Source organism: Gymnodraco acuticeps, unplaced genomic scaffold (genome assembly GCF_902827175.1).
Source record: "Gymnodraco acuticeps unplaced genomic scaffold, fGymAcu1.1, whole genome shotgun sequence".
NCBI lineage: Eukaryota > Metazoa > Chordata > Actinopteri > Perciformes > Bathydraconidae > Gymnodraco > Gymnodraco acuticeps.
Window position 1 is genome coordinate 89,678 of NW_022990368.1, and position 15,699 is coordinate 105,376.

Consider the following 15,699-nt stretch of genomic DNA (forward strand, 5'->3'; position numbering starts at 1 on the left):
CACATGTAGACAGAGATCCCACTGAATCTTATCTGCTTCTGAGATATGTTGGTGGATGTTTTTTTTGCAGATAAATGATCTCTTATGGACATATAAATCTGTGTCATGTTGTAAACATTTTTTTCAACATTTGATTTGTCATACATCAAATCATTCATATGAGCTTATGCAGAGGAATCACCATATGTAGCATCATTCCAATGTTCAGTTAGTCCAGTCACCATTTTTATTTAGCAGCTTAATTGGTTGAAAAAGTAACACTTGAAGATCTTTTCACTGTTGATATGTTCAAATATCTGAGCACAGTTTGACATCTAGAAAAAACATTTGACGCGGTGTGTTGAGTATCAGGAGAGCTTTCTGAGAGTAATTGTGAACACATCTCTTCATTAGACTGACAGAGTGACTGTTTTTTATGACTGTGGTAATTATAGGATTATGCAGGAGGCAATCATCTCTAACTCTGTCTCCCCCTCCCCCTCCCTCTAAGCTGTTTTAATTAGTAGCTTGTTACAGTGAAGTGGAGAAACAAAGATTTGGAGCTGCTGAAATCTCATCTGTGCATTCTTCATCCCTCCCAGTCTCCCTCCTCTCTTTCATACTTCTTACATATCTCTTCTATCTGTCTATAGCATGTAAATATGCTTGTTGGCAAGAGAGAGTACCAGCATAACCTCAGTGTGTATGTTTTTGTTTTTGTCTGCACTCATGGGCCTCATTTGTCCAATAATAACTGCATCCCTTCTCAGTTCAATATCAGCTTGGCATATTCATCAGCTGTAAAAGGGAAGCCACGTTTAGCTAGACTTTTGGTAGAGACACTTTTTTATAGCAATTTTCCTCAACTGCCTTACTTTTGTATTGACTAAGTTAAAGGGGACCTATCATGCAAAATGCACTTTTGTACGTCTTTTATACATGAATATGTGTCCCCGGTGTGTCAGGGAACTCACCAAGTGTCAGAAAACACAACCCTCTCTTTTCTTCCATACCCAAATCTCAAAAAACGGGGCTGCAACGGATCTGATACAGACTGATACAGATTTGAAATTGTTCTGACTCAGAAACGGGGTGCTCCGCCTATATGGGCAACTCTCCACCTATCAGGGGAATGAGAGGTTGCGTGGCATGGTAACCGCATGGTAACAGCATGGTAACAGCATGGTAACAGCATGGTAACATGACGCTCGTGCCTCGCCCCCCTCCTTTGCAGGGGGGCGTGGTCAGCTGCAGCTCATTTGCCACAGAATCAGCCCTTGTGAAGACAGGGCTGGAATAGAGCAAATAGAGCGAAATGAGGCATGGCTAAAATGCATGATCTGTTTTGGTATTTTGAAAAAAAAAATTCACAGACATGTTTTATATAGGTATGGGGCGTATGGCCCTACAATATATTATTCAAATATAGTATGATAGGTCCACTTTAAGTTTCTTTGGGCAGTCTTGTTTTTGTGTTTATTTCACTAGATGAATAATCTTTATTTTGTTGTACTGTATGGGCTGGATGAAAAACTATAGGTTACTTACGTAACCCCAGTTCTCAGAGTAACATGAAGTGAGATGTCTCACTATGGGATGCGCCTCATCGCGGAGCAAACAGAAGCATCAATCTCATTACGCCAATCCTGATTGGCTGGAGATCTTGACGTCAGCGTCAGGGAAATCACCCCCTATAAGTAGCTTGCGCCACAACGCATGCGCCATTCAAAATAAGCACCTCTTCTCGCTTCACCATAGCAAGGAGGGCCGTCTGGTGAGACATCTCACTTCATGTTACTCTGAGAACTGGGGTTACGAACCTATAGTTCTCATTCATAACACTCCGTTCGATGTCTCACTATGGGAAATTGTAGCTCCCGTATTGCCAGACGAGCTTATCTCGAAAATCACCAAACCAACCAGAACTTAACAGGTAGAGCTCTGACTCAACCAGGTGCCCAGCACTGCTTGAGTCACACTGGGAGCAGAACGTCCAACCTGTTAGGAGGCAGACAAAGTGAGCGGCGAGGACCAGCTCGCCGCTGCACCAATGTCTTTGATGGGAGACATCCTGGACAGAGTCCAGAATGCAAGCCAGACTCTGAGTCGAAAGAGCTCGCGGACCCGAGGGTGCCTGCGAACTCTGACTCGTATGAGCCCCAAAGCAATTGCTTCCACAGACCAGTGGGAGAGCCGTTGCTTAGTAACAGGCTTGCCCTTATAAGGGTTAGCCCAGGACACAAGGGGTTGGTCATTATGACAAAGCACCCTTGATCTGTCCCTGTACGTGCGTGAAGCACGGGCTGGACACGGCAAATCCGGCCGCTGTTCCCCGGAGGAATACAGTGGCCGGGAGGATGCCTTAATGTCAAATGTGGTACCCGAACCGACCGCCTTAAGATAAAGGCAGGGTCAGGCTTCAACCACACTCTGTTTGCCCTGGGGCAAACTGAGTGCATGAAGACTGTACAGATAGTGCATGAGTGCCGCTGGCTCGCTTGGCAGCTGCCAGGGTCAGCGTCATGTCACACTGTATTTGTACCACTCACGGGCCAGGCCCATAGAGCCAAGCGCTCTGGGTTGTGGGTGAAAGATCGCCCCCCCCCGCTTGGGACAGTATGTCCCTGCGTAGTGGGAGCTGCCATGGCTGCCCGCACAGCAGCTGATATATCTCCGCTAGCCAGTACATAGCTGGCCAGTGCGGAGCTATCAGGATAAGTGTGTGGCGTTGCTCTCTCACTCTGGCCAGAGTTGGGGGTATCAGAGCCAGGGGTGGGAACGCGTACAGAAGGCCCGGGGGCCAATTGTGCACGAGTGCATCCACGCCTAACGGTGCATTTAGATCGCGCATCGAAAAGAACAGCTGACACTGAGCGTTGTCTTTCGATGCGAACAGATCCACCGCGGCTCTGCCGTAACGCACCCACAGCTGGCTCACAATCCTTGGATGTAGAGTCCAGTCTGCATAAAGTGGTGCACCTCTGGACAGTAGATCTGCCCCGAGGTTCATCACTCCCGGTACGTGCGTCGCTCTCAGAGAGAGGAGACGCCTACCGCTCCATAGGATAAGTTTGCGCGCCAGTGTGTGTAACTGGAGAAAATGCAAACCCCCTTGGCGGTTAATATACGATATTGTGGTCGTATTGTCTGTCCTCACGAGGACGTGATGTCCCCTGAGGAAAGGCAGAAAGCGTTTTAGGGTGAGAAACACCGATAAAACCTCCAGGTAATTTATGTGCGCCCGCTGGAGGTCTCTGCTCCAGAGACCCCTCACCGGGCGACCTTCATAAATACCTCCCCAACCTGTCAGACATGCGTCTGTGGTGACCACTTTCCGTGAAAGGACAGCACCCATAGGCACACCTCGTACTAGAAAAGTCGGGTGCAGCCAGTGGCGCAGTGCCATTATGCATTTCACAGTAACCATCACTGCGCGGGGTTTAGTTTTAGGGCGGCCACCCAGCGCTGAAACTCCCTCATGTGTAAGCGTCCCAGTCGTACGACCAGGATGGCTGACGCCATGAGCCCCAGCAATCGCAGGCATGATCTGAAGAGAACATGTTTGCGCAGCCGGAAAAGAGCGAGACAAGCTCTGAAAGCTTTCACTCTATCCGCTGACAAGCGAGCTGAAAAGGGCACCGAGTTCAGGCGTAAACCCAGGAAGAGTATAGTCTGCGCGGGGCACAACATGCTCTTCTCTGTGTTTATTATGAAACCCAGGTTGAGTAGGTGCTTTACGAGGACATTTGTCTGCGTAACAGCCTCCTGCTCCGACTGTGCGAGAAGCAGCCAGGTCGCAGGTAGGTCGCCAGGCGAATACCCTGTTGTCTTAACGGGGCTATCGCGGCTTCCGTACATCGTACAAACACCCTTGGACTGAGAGACAGACCGAAGGGGAGTACTCTGTATTCATAACAGATCCCCTGAAATGCGAATCTCAGATATTTCCTGTGTGGGGTAATATACTGGGATTTGAAAATACGCATCTTTCAGGTCGACTGATGTGAACCAGTCGTCTTGTCGCACGAGCCGCAGCAGAGATGTGTGAGTGAGCATTCTGAACTTATATCTTCTTAGATATTTGTTCAGAGCCCTCAAATCAGTATTGGCCGAATTCCGTTCCCTCCCCGTTTGGGAACGAGGAAGTACTTGGAATAGAAGCCGCCCTGACTCTGCTCGGCGGTACAATAGATATAGCCCTCTTTTCTAGGAGAGAGAGAATCTCTTCTCCAGAATATGGGCTGACTCCCTCGGGGCCTGCGAATGCAGAATGCCCGAGAAGCGAGGGGGGGGTGACAGCGAATTGGAGTCTGTAGCCCCGTGTTACTGTCTTGAAAACCCAAGCAGATGATGTGAGCATCTTCCACTGCATGCTCCTTAGAGCCAGTGGAGATGTCACATCTCTACCCCTCTGAGTCTCTATTTGTTGTGTTATGGGGCCCTCTAGTGTCTGAACACAGTGGTGCCCCCTTTCGACAATCCCCACCGACACTGCTCATGCGCATGACGGTGGTGCCTTCACAACCCCAGCCGGCACTGCGCATGCGCGTGGCGGTGGTGCTTTTAAAACCCCAGCCGGCACTGCGCATGCGCGTGACGGTGGTGCCTTCACAGACCCGCCTGTAATCCGCCTTTTGAGAGATGCCGAAGCTGCTCTCAGAAGGGGAACAGTTGACGGGCTGTTTATTGGTTTTATTGTTTTTCTTATCATTTTTTTGAGCTGCGCCCTCGGCCTGAAGCCTGGATGCGTCAGCGGCAAATGTTTAATGACAGAGGAACAAACAGATTTGTGACATGTGTTTTTGCGGACTTGAGGATGGTGTTGAGGCATCTCTCGAGGCGGCGGGAACACATTTAGAGCTGGGGAACCGTGGACTTCCAGCTCTGTCACGGAGGGGAGAAGGAGGGGCTGTCACGCCGCTCGCTTCTTCTTCCTCGCCTGCTGGCCGAAATTCTTGGTTGGCTGCGCCTGAGCTGCAGCCGGAACCGGAGATTTTCTGGGCCAGCTCGCCCTCGTCTCCAGCCTCGGCTGGGGACTCGGGGCGGGCTGCGACCTCTGCGTTCTCGGTGTTTTAAACCGAGCAGGGTTCAAGGCAGCTTGGGCGAAGGACTGCTGCTGCGAAGGACTGCTGCGAAGCAGCGGCTGGGACCCTTCGAGGGAGGCAGAGGTGGAGTGCCTAGTCCTCCCTCTTTTTCGACTCACAACCTCTTTTGCATGGAAGCAAGAGCGGAGCCGAAAATTCCCTCGGGAACGATGGGCATATCCAGCACATCCTCCTTTTCCCGGTCTGGGAGGTTGGTGAGGTTGAGCCATCTCGCTCTTTCCTGCACCACCATGATCCCCATTGCCTTACCTGTGGCCTGGACGGCGCAGCGTTGGACACGGAGACAGATGTCTGTGACCGCTGCCATCTCGTCCAGAGTGGCTGCCCCCGGGTTACCCGACAGGTCCTCGCAGAGCTCCGCTTGGTAAGCGGTTAGCAGCGAGGCCACATTCAGGGCCCTGGCGGACAACGCTGCGGCTTTGTAGGACCGTTCAGTCATTGTCGACTGAAATCGGTCCGACTTTGCCGGCAGCGTGGGGTTCCTGCTTGGTGACGGGCCCATCCTCGGTAGGAGGTGGGCTGCTACCAGCGGTTCCATGGGCGGTATGCGGAGCAGGCCGAGCTTCTCCATTCCGTCACAGTCTAGGGAGGAGGCACCCTGGATTGGGACCTTGTTGCTGAAGGGCCGGTCTCTCCACGAGACCGACACCTCATCCAACATCTCCGGGAAGACCGGAAGGAGTTGTCTCTTTGTCCGCGCTGCTTGGGGAAAATGTTTCCCTTCGTAGCGGGACCTGGAGGTCTCCTTGGCCATTTCAGGCCACGGGATGTCGAGTCTGGCCGCAGCGCGTTTGCACACGGCCTGCAGGTCCATACTCAGACAGGGCGAAGCTGGTGTGCTATCGTCTGGGAGAGCAGCCCTCGCTCCAGGCTTTGCAGCCTGAGCCAATGACATGAAGATGTCCTCTTCATGTTCATCCGACTCGGACAGGAGGAACACCGAGGCGTCCTCTTCGTCTCGTCGTATTAAGCTCGAGGACATCCTCCGCGGGTGAGACCATGGTGAGGTCTAACCGGGAGCCCCAGCTCGGTAAAGCGTGGGGTCCCGTTCCCGCGTGTCTTGCCGCCACCGGGTCCCGGCCTGCCAGGGCGCGGGGAAGACGAGCAGACCTGGTGTGTGGGCCCGAGATTTCAACCCGCACCGCAGAGTCGAGCCCCGCGTCCCTGACTCCTCTGGTGTGAGGGAGAGGGGCGTCCATCTTGTTCGCCTCGTGGCGTGGAGAGGACCCGCTCTCAACAGGTAGGTTGGGAGAAAAAGAGGTAACCACCCTGTCCTTAATCCGGAGAAAAGGACGGTGTGGGTCTTTTATTCCCAGAGGAATACTGACTGTGTGGCAGTATGCTCCTTTTAATCCTTTCCTCCTCCGTGGGGAAAGAGAAAAGAAAAAGACTTCCTCGCTACCGTGGTGTCGGTAGTGGAGGGAGCAAGCTAACGCTAGCTTGAAATAAGTCAGACCTAGCTTACTTTCCGGGGGAAAGAGAGCGGCGAGGTCGATTTCAACAATAACTAGCGTTAGTAATTACCGTCTTCCTGCGAAGCAGAAGGAGTAGCCGGCAAGCGCCCCGTCGACCGAAATGGATATTTGGGTTCAGTCTGTGGACCGTGAAGCTTGTCCGGCTACCATAGAGATGTGCTCTGAAGCGAGAAGAGGTGTTTGAATGGCGCATGCGTTGTGGCGCAAGCTACTTATAGGGGGTGATTTCCCTGAGGCTGACGTCAAGATCACCAGCCAATCAGGATTGGCGTAATGAGATTGATGCTTCTGTTTGCTCCGCGATGAGGCGCATCCCATAGTGAGACATTGAACGGAGTGTTATGAATGAGAACTATAATTTACTTCACTTTTGATATTGGTGATTATGTCATTGTTAATGAGGCTTGAGACTTGTCAATTCCCAACATATGAAAAATATCTTTTTTATTTGATTTTATAAAGTGAAAGTCTTATCTGCTTTCATCTATTAAGCTCAAAACAGAAAGTGGCATTATAAGAACAAGAGGTGAGAGGATACACAGGGGAAGAATGAAAGGGAACAAGCAACTGAATAGCTAAATTAATAATTAAATGACAGCCCTGCAATATATGTGTGTCTGTGTGTGTGTGTGTGTGTGGGGATCCCTGCATTCTCCGTAGTTTAAGTAGCTTGCAGCCGAAGGCAGGCTTTCAAACAACAGGGAGACCATTTAACAGCCCACATACTGAACATCTCTTAAAACCTATTTGTTATTGTCTTTTTGCAAAAAATATAAAAGGTCAACTTTACTGGATGTTCTAACCAGTTTCAATCTTCAGACGGTATTAAAATAAAGGGCTCCTATAAAGACAATGGGATAAAAAATATATATTAAAACTTTCTAAAAGGCTCAGTATACAGTTAGAACTTAAAGGGTCACGAGTAAGATACTTATTTTTGTTTTAAATTGATAAATATAATCTAATTTTTGGTGTGTGTGTGTGTGTGTGTGTGTGTGTGTGTGTGTGTGTGTGTGTGTGTGTGTGTGTGTGTGTTGTAGTGTGTGTGTGTGTGTGTGTGTGTGTGTGTGTGTGTGTGTGTGTGTGTGTGTGTGTGTGTGGTGTGTGTGTGTGGTTGGTGTGTGTGTGTGTGTGTGTGTTGTGTGTGGTGTGTGTGTTGTGTGTGTGTGTGGTGTGTGTGTTGTGTGTGTGTGTGTGTGTGTGTGTGTGTGTGGTGTGTGTGTGTGGTGTGTGTGTGTGTGTGTGTGTGTGTGTGTGTGTGTGTGTGTGTGTGTGTGTGTGTGTGTGTGTGTGGTGTGTGTGTGTGTGTGTGGGAGAAAGACGGGGCTGTCTGCCACCTGTTAGGTTGCTCTGATAATTCTCAGGATGGCATTTATAAATGTTGACTGGGAACTTCTTAATGGCACTGCTGCATTTCCATGGAGAGATGGAGGAAGTAGCAACAGAACGTTTGAAGGAGAGGGAGCTTCTGTCATGCTTCTGCTTACCTTTTTATTGATTCAACTACTTTTTTTCATTGTAACAAAAATAGTTTGTACATTGCAGTTTTGTTTATATTTCCTTTCTTCCCTTTATCATCTGGCCAGATGTGAGTGTCACGGCCATGCAGACCACTGTGAGACCAGTGGGAAGCCCTACCGCTGTCTGTGTCTGCCTGGGAGCCACACAGAGGGAAACAATGTGAGTTACAAACATGATCATAAAAAACAACATGTATTCTTAACCCTATTTGTAACTGTGATGTAAGACCTCACACACCCTGTAAGTTAGTGTCTGATACAGTATACGTTTTAAGGGTTTTTATAGGGTCATGTTGCCACACAAGCTCCTTCTACTCAAATGCATAGTTTGTTTTTCACTGAGTTGTCTTTTCTGTAGATTTGTATTCCCAAATATCACAATCAGTGTTAGATCCACATACAGTGTTCATTCATTTCAAGTTCAAGCATATAAAAACAAACAGTTAAAAAAGAGGAGCCCCCCTGGGGAGAATCTCCTTATGGTCTTAATTAAGCGGTTTACTTATTGATGATATAAAGGATACTTTTCTTATAACACACACACACACACACACACACACACACACACACACACACACACACACACACACACACACACACACACACACACACACACACACACACACACACACACACACACACACACACACACACACACACAGTACATCTCATTCCCTGCTGCTAAATATATGTTCCTTCTTATTTTTCGTCGAGTTTTATTCTTGGGTTTTATTTGTCATTGCTGAGAAATTGATTGAGTGGATTTAAGTGCTGCTGTGCTTTTGGACACATGCTGTATACCCGCAGTGCCAGGCGGTGCTGCGTTGCACCTGACGTTTTTGTTAATGGACAGCTATCAGTGCGGTCAGACTGCTAAATCAGGTAATAAACTGGAGGCTGTCAAAGTTGTAAATAACTGACAGCTGACATCAGCCTTGTTGGCGCCGAACTCGTGTATGGGTTGTGTGATTTATGATAACTGAATATGTGTTGTCTTGGATTAGATTTACAGTATGTCACTTTTCTAATCCAAAACTTTAATCTAGTCTAATAGTGTTCTCTTGCTTTCAAATATCCTTGCCTGGAAACACTTTAACTCAGCTGTCTTCATGCTAACTTTGAAGTTTTAATGTGGTTTGCTTTTGTGTTCACACAATGATAGAGTGTGATTAACTTTGACACACGTGTGCATTCATGGAATAATACGTCAACCAGCTCTTGGTTTGAATTTGAGCTAAAATGTCATTATTGGGTTCATTATTTTTAGGTGAAAAGCCTCTGCCACAGCTGATATGATTTTGTTTCTGATCACAGTTACTTATTTAATCTTGTGGCATTCTCTAGTTAAACCAAAACTATGATGCCATAGGGAGTACTCACACACTGATATGCTGCAGGATGTGAGTTTATCATTTGATTTCAGTCTCGGTTTGATGTTAACCACGGCCTCAGAACCAGGCCTTTGCTCGCAGGAGAGCAAACCCATTGTGGCAGACAGAAGTGGGCATCTCCCCGACAGAGCCTGTAGTCGGTCAGCAGTGAAAAGTTCAGTGTGACTGCTCCATCTCACTGTAGCACAGGACAGCATGCATAATTCACCACCTATGTATCATTCATACACCTGCGTTTGTGTATTAGGTTGTGTGTGCGCGCGTGTGTGTGAGTGTGTTTCATACAGAGGCGACAGAGGACATCAGTGGAGAAGTACAGCTGTCAACAAGCAGCTGTTCAATTGCCCTGTCTTGCGTACTCTCAAACTCAAATAACCATCATCCTCCTACGCACACCCTTGCATTTAATAGTTGTGTTTTCTTATATGAACTACAGACTAAAAGTTTTCATAGAGGCATTTCTAAACACACACACAAACAAGTCATTTTTATGCCATCCTTCCAGACCAATGCAGGGGTCTATTTTTGTCTTTCTCACCATCTGAATTTCTCCTTTTATACATCCCACTCCCACCGCCATCCACTTCCCTTTGTCGATCACTCTCTCTCTCTCTCATACTCTGTATTTCTCTCCCGGGTCTTAGTTTAAATAATGTCTCAAATCGACTAGAACAATGACATTCCCTCAGCATGCATCTCTAATCAGCTCTCTTTCTTTCTCTGTTTGTCTTTCGCTTCATTTCACTCAGCCGTTTTCTCTACTCCCCCTCACTCTTTATTGCCTCGCTTTCTAAGTATTTAATTCATTCCCATCTGACTCGGTTTCTCATGTTTCATCCCTCTCTTATTTCCATTTTTATTTCTGTCTCATGTCTTTCCATCCTCCCTATCTGTTTATGTTCTTCTCACTCGTACGTACAGTAGTTCTTTTGTGTTAAAGAAATGCAATGGAAATAAGAAATATGGATATATATGTGTGTGTGTGTGTTTTATGTCAATGATACTATTAGAGCTCTGCTTCTGTGAAAGACAGTATATATAGACTGTAATGAGTCTTTTTTGTGTGATCATTTTTGCCTGTGTGTGTGTCTGTGTGCCTCTGTATGCACTTTTCTCCCAAACCTGTCCATGTCATCTCTCTGAGTGAATATTCAGGACCTTCCTTCTGTCTCTGTAATATTGGAGCATAAAAGGCTGTGGGGAATATTAGCGTTTAATATTGCATGCGTTCTGTTGACTTGGATCGGCCCGGCACCATGACGGATGTTGTACTAATCTGCAGAATTTCCACAGTGACATTAAAGTGACAGAAATGCTCAGACATGTGTCAAGATGATCAACGGGGGCCTTGGAAGACACACACTTAAACTCTCTCACACATGCTTAAACACACGTGCACCCAAACGCACACACCCGCGCCCACTTTTCACTCTTTCTTTTGATTCTTTCTTCTGTGCACTCTGTGTCGGAGTTGATCTCTCATTCTGTCACTCTGTCTCTCCACAGCTGATGGATTCAGTCATGTCTGAAAGATATATCATACATTATATTGTACATCACGTCACAAGCCCAGTTTTCTGTTGTACATGCCCCTGTCTTTTTACGGTTCGAAATAGCCTCTTTCCAGATTCAATGATGTCCGATTTAAGTGTTACAAAAAGTAAGATGCAATGACAACCCACCTTAAATGTATTTTTAGACAACTTGAGTTTTCTTGGTCTTGGTTACATAACGCTTTGTACAGCTGCATTTTTGAACAATTTGTGTGAATGTTTGTGTGCCTGTGTGTATGTTTATATTCGAGATTGTTTGGGCTGTATATGTTATATATCAGTTCTGAAAAAGGCGTGTGTCTGTGCTTCCATCTGTGTGTGGGATAGATATTGATGGCTCGTGACGTTAAGTAGCGTTGTCCAGGGTCTCTGTTGCTAAAGTCTGCCTCAGCAGCAGATTTTCACCTACGCTGGGGTTAACCGGGTTAACTTCAGATACTCACAACACCGGTGTGTACACACAAACATGCTCACACACACACGCCAGTGGCACGACCTTTCCAGTGAGAGCGTGAAATTGGTCATGGCATTTAGGATAAGATGAGTTGCCCCAGCAGATTAACACGCACACCCACACACATATACACACACACACACACACACACACACACACACACACCACACACACACACACACACACACACACACACACACACACACACACACACGCTAGTGACAGGCCATCTGAATGTCCACATATCCATTAAAGAAGGCTCCTCACTCAGCAGGTTTTGTCGGAACATTCAGAGTGAACATAAGATGTTATTCTTTACTCTGCAACAGAGTACACAGCACACATTCATTTCTATACATTAAACCAAACTTTCAAGACATTTGGTTATATTTGTAGAAGTATAATAATATCATTATTTACGTCCTGTGCTGCCACAATTAGCTTATTTATGTCTGAAGTCTAGTCTAATTGTTTGTAAAAAAAAATGGACTTCAACATGAACATAATATGGCCGTTTGCTTGTAACAAAGATTTTAGAGTCAAGAGTCAGACTATCAATAAGTAGCGATGAAAGTGTTTTTGAACCACACGGTAAAAATACAATTTCTTGGTTTTGGAATGTTTTAAGCTAGAAAATGTGTTAAAGAAGACTGGACATTTGCAGAAAGACAATTAAAATCTAAATCAAAACCATGTACATTCGATCCTTAGTATGCGCTGTCCTTTTTTAGCCGCTGGTACTATTTGCTGATGATGGAGCGCCATCAAAACCTTTTGTATGAAGAAGAGAATGAACGTGTGCCGTTTCCTTTTAACTCCCAAACACCAGTCCCCCGACTAATTAGCAGGCTGGGAGAGAGGGAAGGTAACGCAATGTTGAATGAAAAGAAAAGAGAAGGAAGAAAAAATCCTCTCCCTTTCATTTGGTATGGTAATATTTCCTGCTCACATACTCACCGTGGCTATGAGAACAAGCGGTTGGAGGACGGTAGAGAGACAGGGGGAAGAGAGTGAGGAAGGGGAGAGGTGGGAAGCCCGGAGAGATGTACAGAGTGATTTGTTTTTCAGAAAGAGAGGAGATGGAAGAGGAAGGAAGGGTGGGAAGAACGAGGAGGCACAGAGGTAGAGGAGACGAAAGAGGAATGAAAAGGGAGGGAGATATGGGAGAGGAGTACATCTCGCTCTTCAACGCATCCCCAGCGGATGAAGAGTGAGATCTAGTGAGAGCCTTCCTTTTCGAAGTGCAGAAAGAAAAGTACCTTTGATATGTGAAACGTTTCGGGCAAAGAGCTGCAGAGAGACACACGGGCAACTACAAAGACAGATGGGCAGAAGTGGAAAAGCAGCACGGACAAACAGGAAGTCACAAAGTTACTGTTAGTCTGATTTCATATTCAACACCAAACAGCATGACAGACAGAGCAAACAGTAACATGCAAACAACCAACACTCCTGTGGAGTTTCAAGACAAACTCTTCACTGTGTGTGTGTGTGTGTGTGTGTGTGTGTGTGTGTGTGTGTGTGTGTGTGTGTGTGTGTGTGTGTGTGTGTGTGTGTGTGTGTGTGTGTGTGTGTGTGTGTGTGTGTGTGTGTGTGTGTGTGTGTGTGTGTGTGTGTGTGTGTGTGTGTGTGTGTGTGTGTGTGTGTGTTCACATGTTTCTATTTGACTCTTGTGTTTGTGTTTGTTGGTAAGTGTGTGCATCTTGTCTCCTGAGAGTCTCCTGCTGCTTCATTATATCCTGTTAATAATCACCCCACAGGGAACCACTGCTCTGGATGCACACACACACACAGATGCACCAACACACACACAAACATACAGAAATGCAAACCCTCAAACCCTTTAGATGTTGTTCATTCGGTAGAGAGGAAGTGTTTCTTAAATATTTTTTGTAAATAAGCAGACAGTCCCCTTTCCTGCTACTGTTTTCAAAATGCTTCGTTGGCCATGGCAACAACAACATTCTGATTCTGTTATTTAGAGTCACAAAAATAAGGACTACATTACCTGGTAAATATATTACAAAATAATGTAGTCTACACATATGGATAAGTTCAATTACTGTAATAATATTACAGTGAGGAATTAAACACAATTGTGTTATGGCTATGTGACACAAGAGTTTCTGCATACCTTTAAAGAACCTGTTGAGTTTTTGACCACCTCAAGGATACACAAACTGTATTTTGGTGAAAAACACTGAACATGGAAACCTTTAAAAGCAAAAAACTGTTGGATTGGATTTTGTGTGTTTGACTATGTTTGGTCCTGAGCGTTGTGTCGTGTTGTAGCTCCAGAACACATGGGGCCTTTTGTCTTCTTCACGTATTAACATGATTTTATTTTTGATCTCTCTCTTTGTCTTCCTTTTCCGCCCCACATCCCTTACTCACACACTTGTGGATTGTTTTCTCTGTGTTTCTTGTCTTTCTGTCCCCCCAGTCCTAATCTTTCAAACACAAAGGAATTTTCCCCATCATTTCTGTTCACATCAGTTTCCTGCATGTTCCCTTACCTCCTCCCCCTTTTCTCTCATATACAAAATAGGAGCCTTTCCCCCCATTTCCATCTTCACTCTACCCTTCCCCCTCCCTCCCCCTGGCTCCCCCCTCCTCTGTGTGTCATACATAATGGGCCCAGTGCAGGTCTGCATGTGTCACACATGGGAGGAACTCCTGTGTTTTTTAATACATTTTTAATCCCGCCATTTGATGCCCCCCTTGTCCACCATAATTTGTACTGACTGCTGAACAAAATCAAAGGGCTTGTACTTGCTGCTTCTCGCCGTTGCTGCTCTCTGCAACAGAAAAATACATTTTTGATGTCACTTTTCCCCCTTCCTCCCCCCCTTCACACACCTTGGTATGTTTATTTTGACATGAAAGTGGGCCTGGCTGTTGCAAGTCACTCCTCATTAGCAGTCCGATTTCCCTATGCTGTGTGTGTGCGTTTGTGCATGTGTGTGTCTAACTGTACTGGCTCTTTATTATATAGCAAAGAATACATTCCTCCTTGTTTTATTCAGTTATGGGTATTATTATTCTCTCTCTTTAGATTTAGATTGACACGGGCCGCTGAGTCTTCTGTCTTTCCATTCCCCCCTCTGTCTCTTTCTGTGTTTCTCTTTCTCTCTTCTTTTCGTCTTATCTGTCTTTGTTCTATTGAAGCAAGCATTTTACTTGTCATGGGACCATTTTACGACATGTTCTAAATGTCTTTGCTTAATATGAATGCTTGTGAACATTCATAATCTCTAACCACCAAGACTGTTATTCATTTAAATGTATTGTATCTGTGTAAACTTGCATCTCTGATTGCAATCATTAGGGTTAAAACAAAGGTCTGATTATTTTAGAAATAATTTTTGCAGCAAACAGTTTGGTAGCTTATAGATACAAACAGTATGTTAGCTTATACACAAATAAAGAAATGTATTTCCGTATTTATAAACAGTATGTGGCTTTTATTTTAACAGTGCCAACGCTGTGCGCCTCTCTACAATGACAAGCCATTCAGGTCAGGTGACCAGCTCCAGCCTATGAACTGCCGGCCTTGTCAGTGTCACGGCCACGCCCTCTCCTGTCACTACGATGAGGGAGTCGATGAACAGCCTGATGAGCACTATCGAGGAGGAGGAGGGGTCTGTGACCACTGCATGCACAACACCACAGGTTAGCAATACAAGTTATATAATTATCTTATTCAAAGTTTATAGAAACATTTTGTAAAATGTCATACAGTATGTCTCTTCAATCAACCTTAAAGTTAAAGAACTTTGAAACAATTAAAGACCGTGTGTCATAATCCTTCACAATTCCTTTTTATTATTTCAAGATTTTGAGCCAAAAAACGTCTTTATGCTGATATATATGTTATTTCTGTACATTTAGCCAGCCATGTAATCAATCAATCAATCAATGTTTATTTATATAGCCCAATATCACAAATGTTACATTTGTCTCAGTGGACTTTACAGTTTGTACAAAATATCAGTATGACAATACGACACCCTCTGTCCTTAGACCCTCACATCGTACAAGGAAAAACTTCCGGAGAAAACCCACATGTAAAGAGAAAAGTGTTGTATTTTTCTCAAAACAGATAAAGACAAATACCGTTCGACACAACTTAGTATTGGATAGTTTTAACAAATACATATACTGTAAATGGATGCCTTATCCTTACTGTTTAAGGCCTTCTCTGCAGTAATAGGTGAAATTA

General features: G+C 45.7%; 1 protein-coding gene across 1 annotated transcript in view; it reads left to right on the forward strand.

The window, feature by feature from the left end:
- The window catches only part of ush2a (Usher syndrome 2A (autosomal recessive, mild)), a gene marked incomplete in the record, with an annotated part of 193,514 nt that overhangs the window by 33,628 nt on the left and 144,187 nt on the right, over nt 1-15,699 (forward strand). The window contains 2 exon segments of the mRNA XM_034224262.1: nt 8,146-8,239; nt 14,954-15,149. Of these exon segments, the coding sequence (XP_034080153.1) occupies nt 8,146-8,239; nt 14,954-15,149 (290 nt within the window).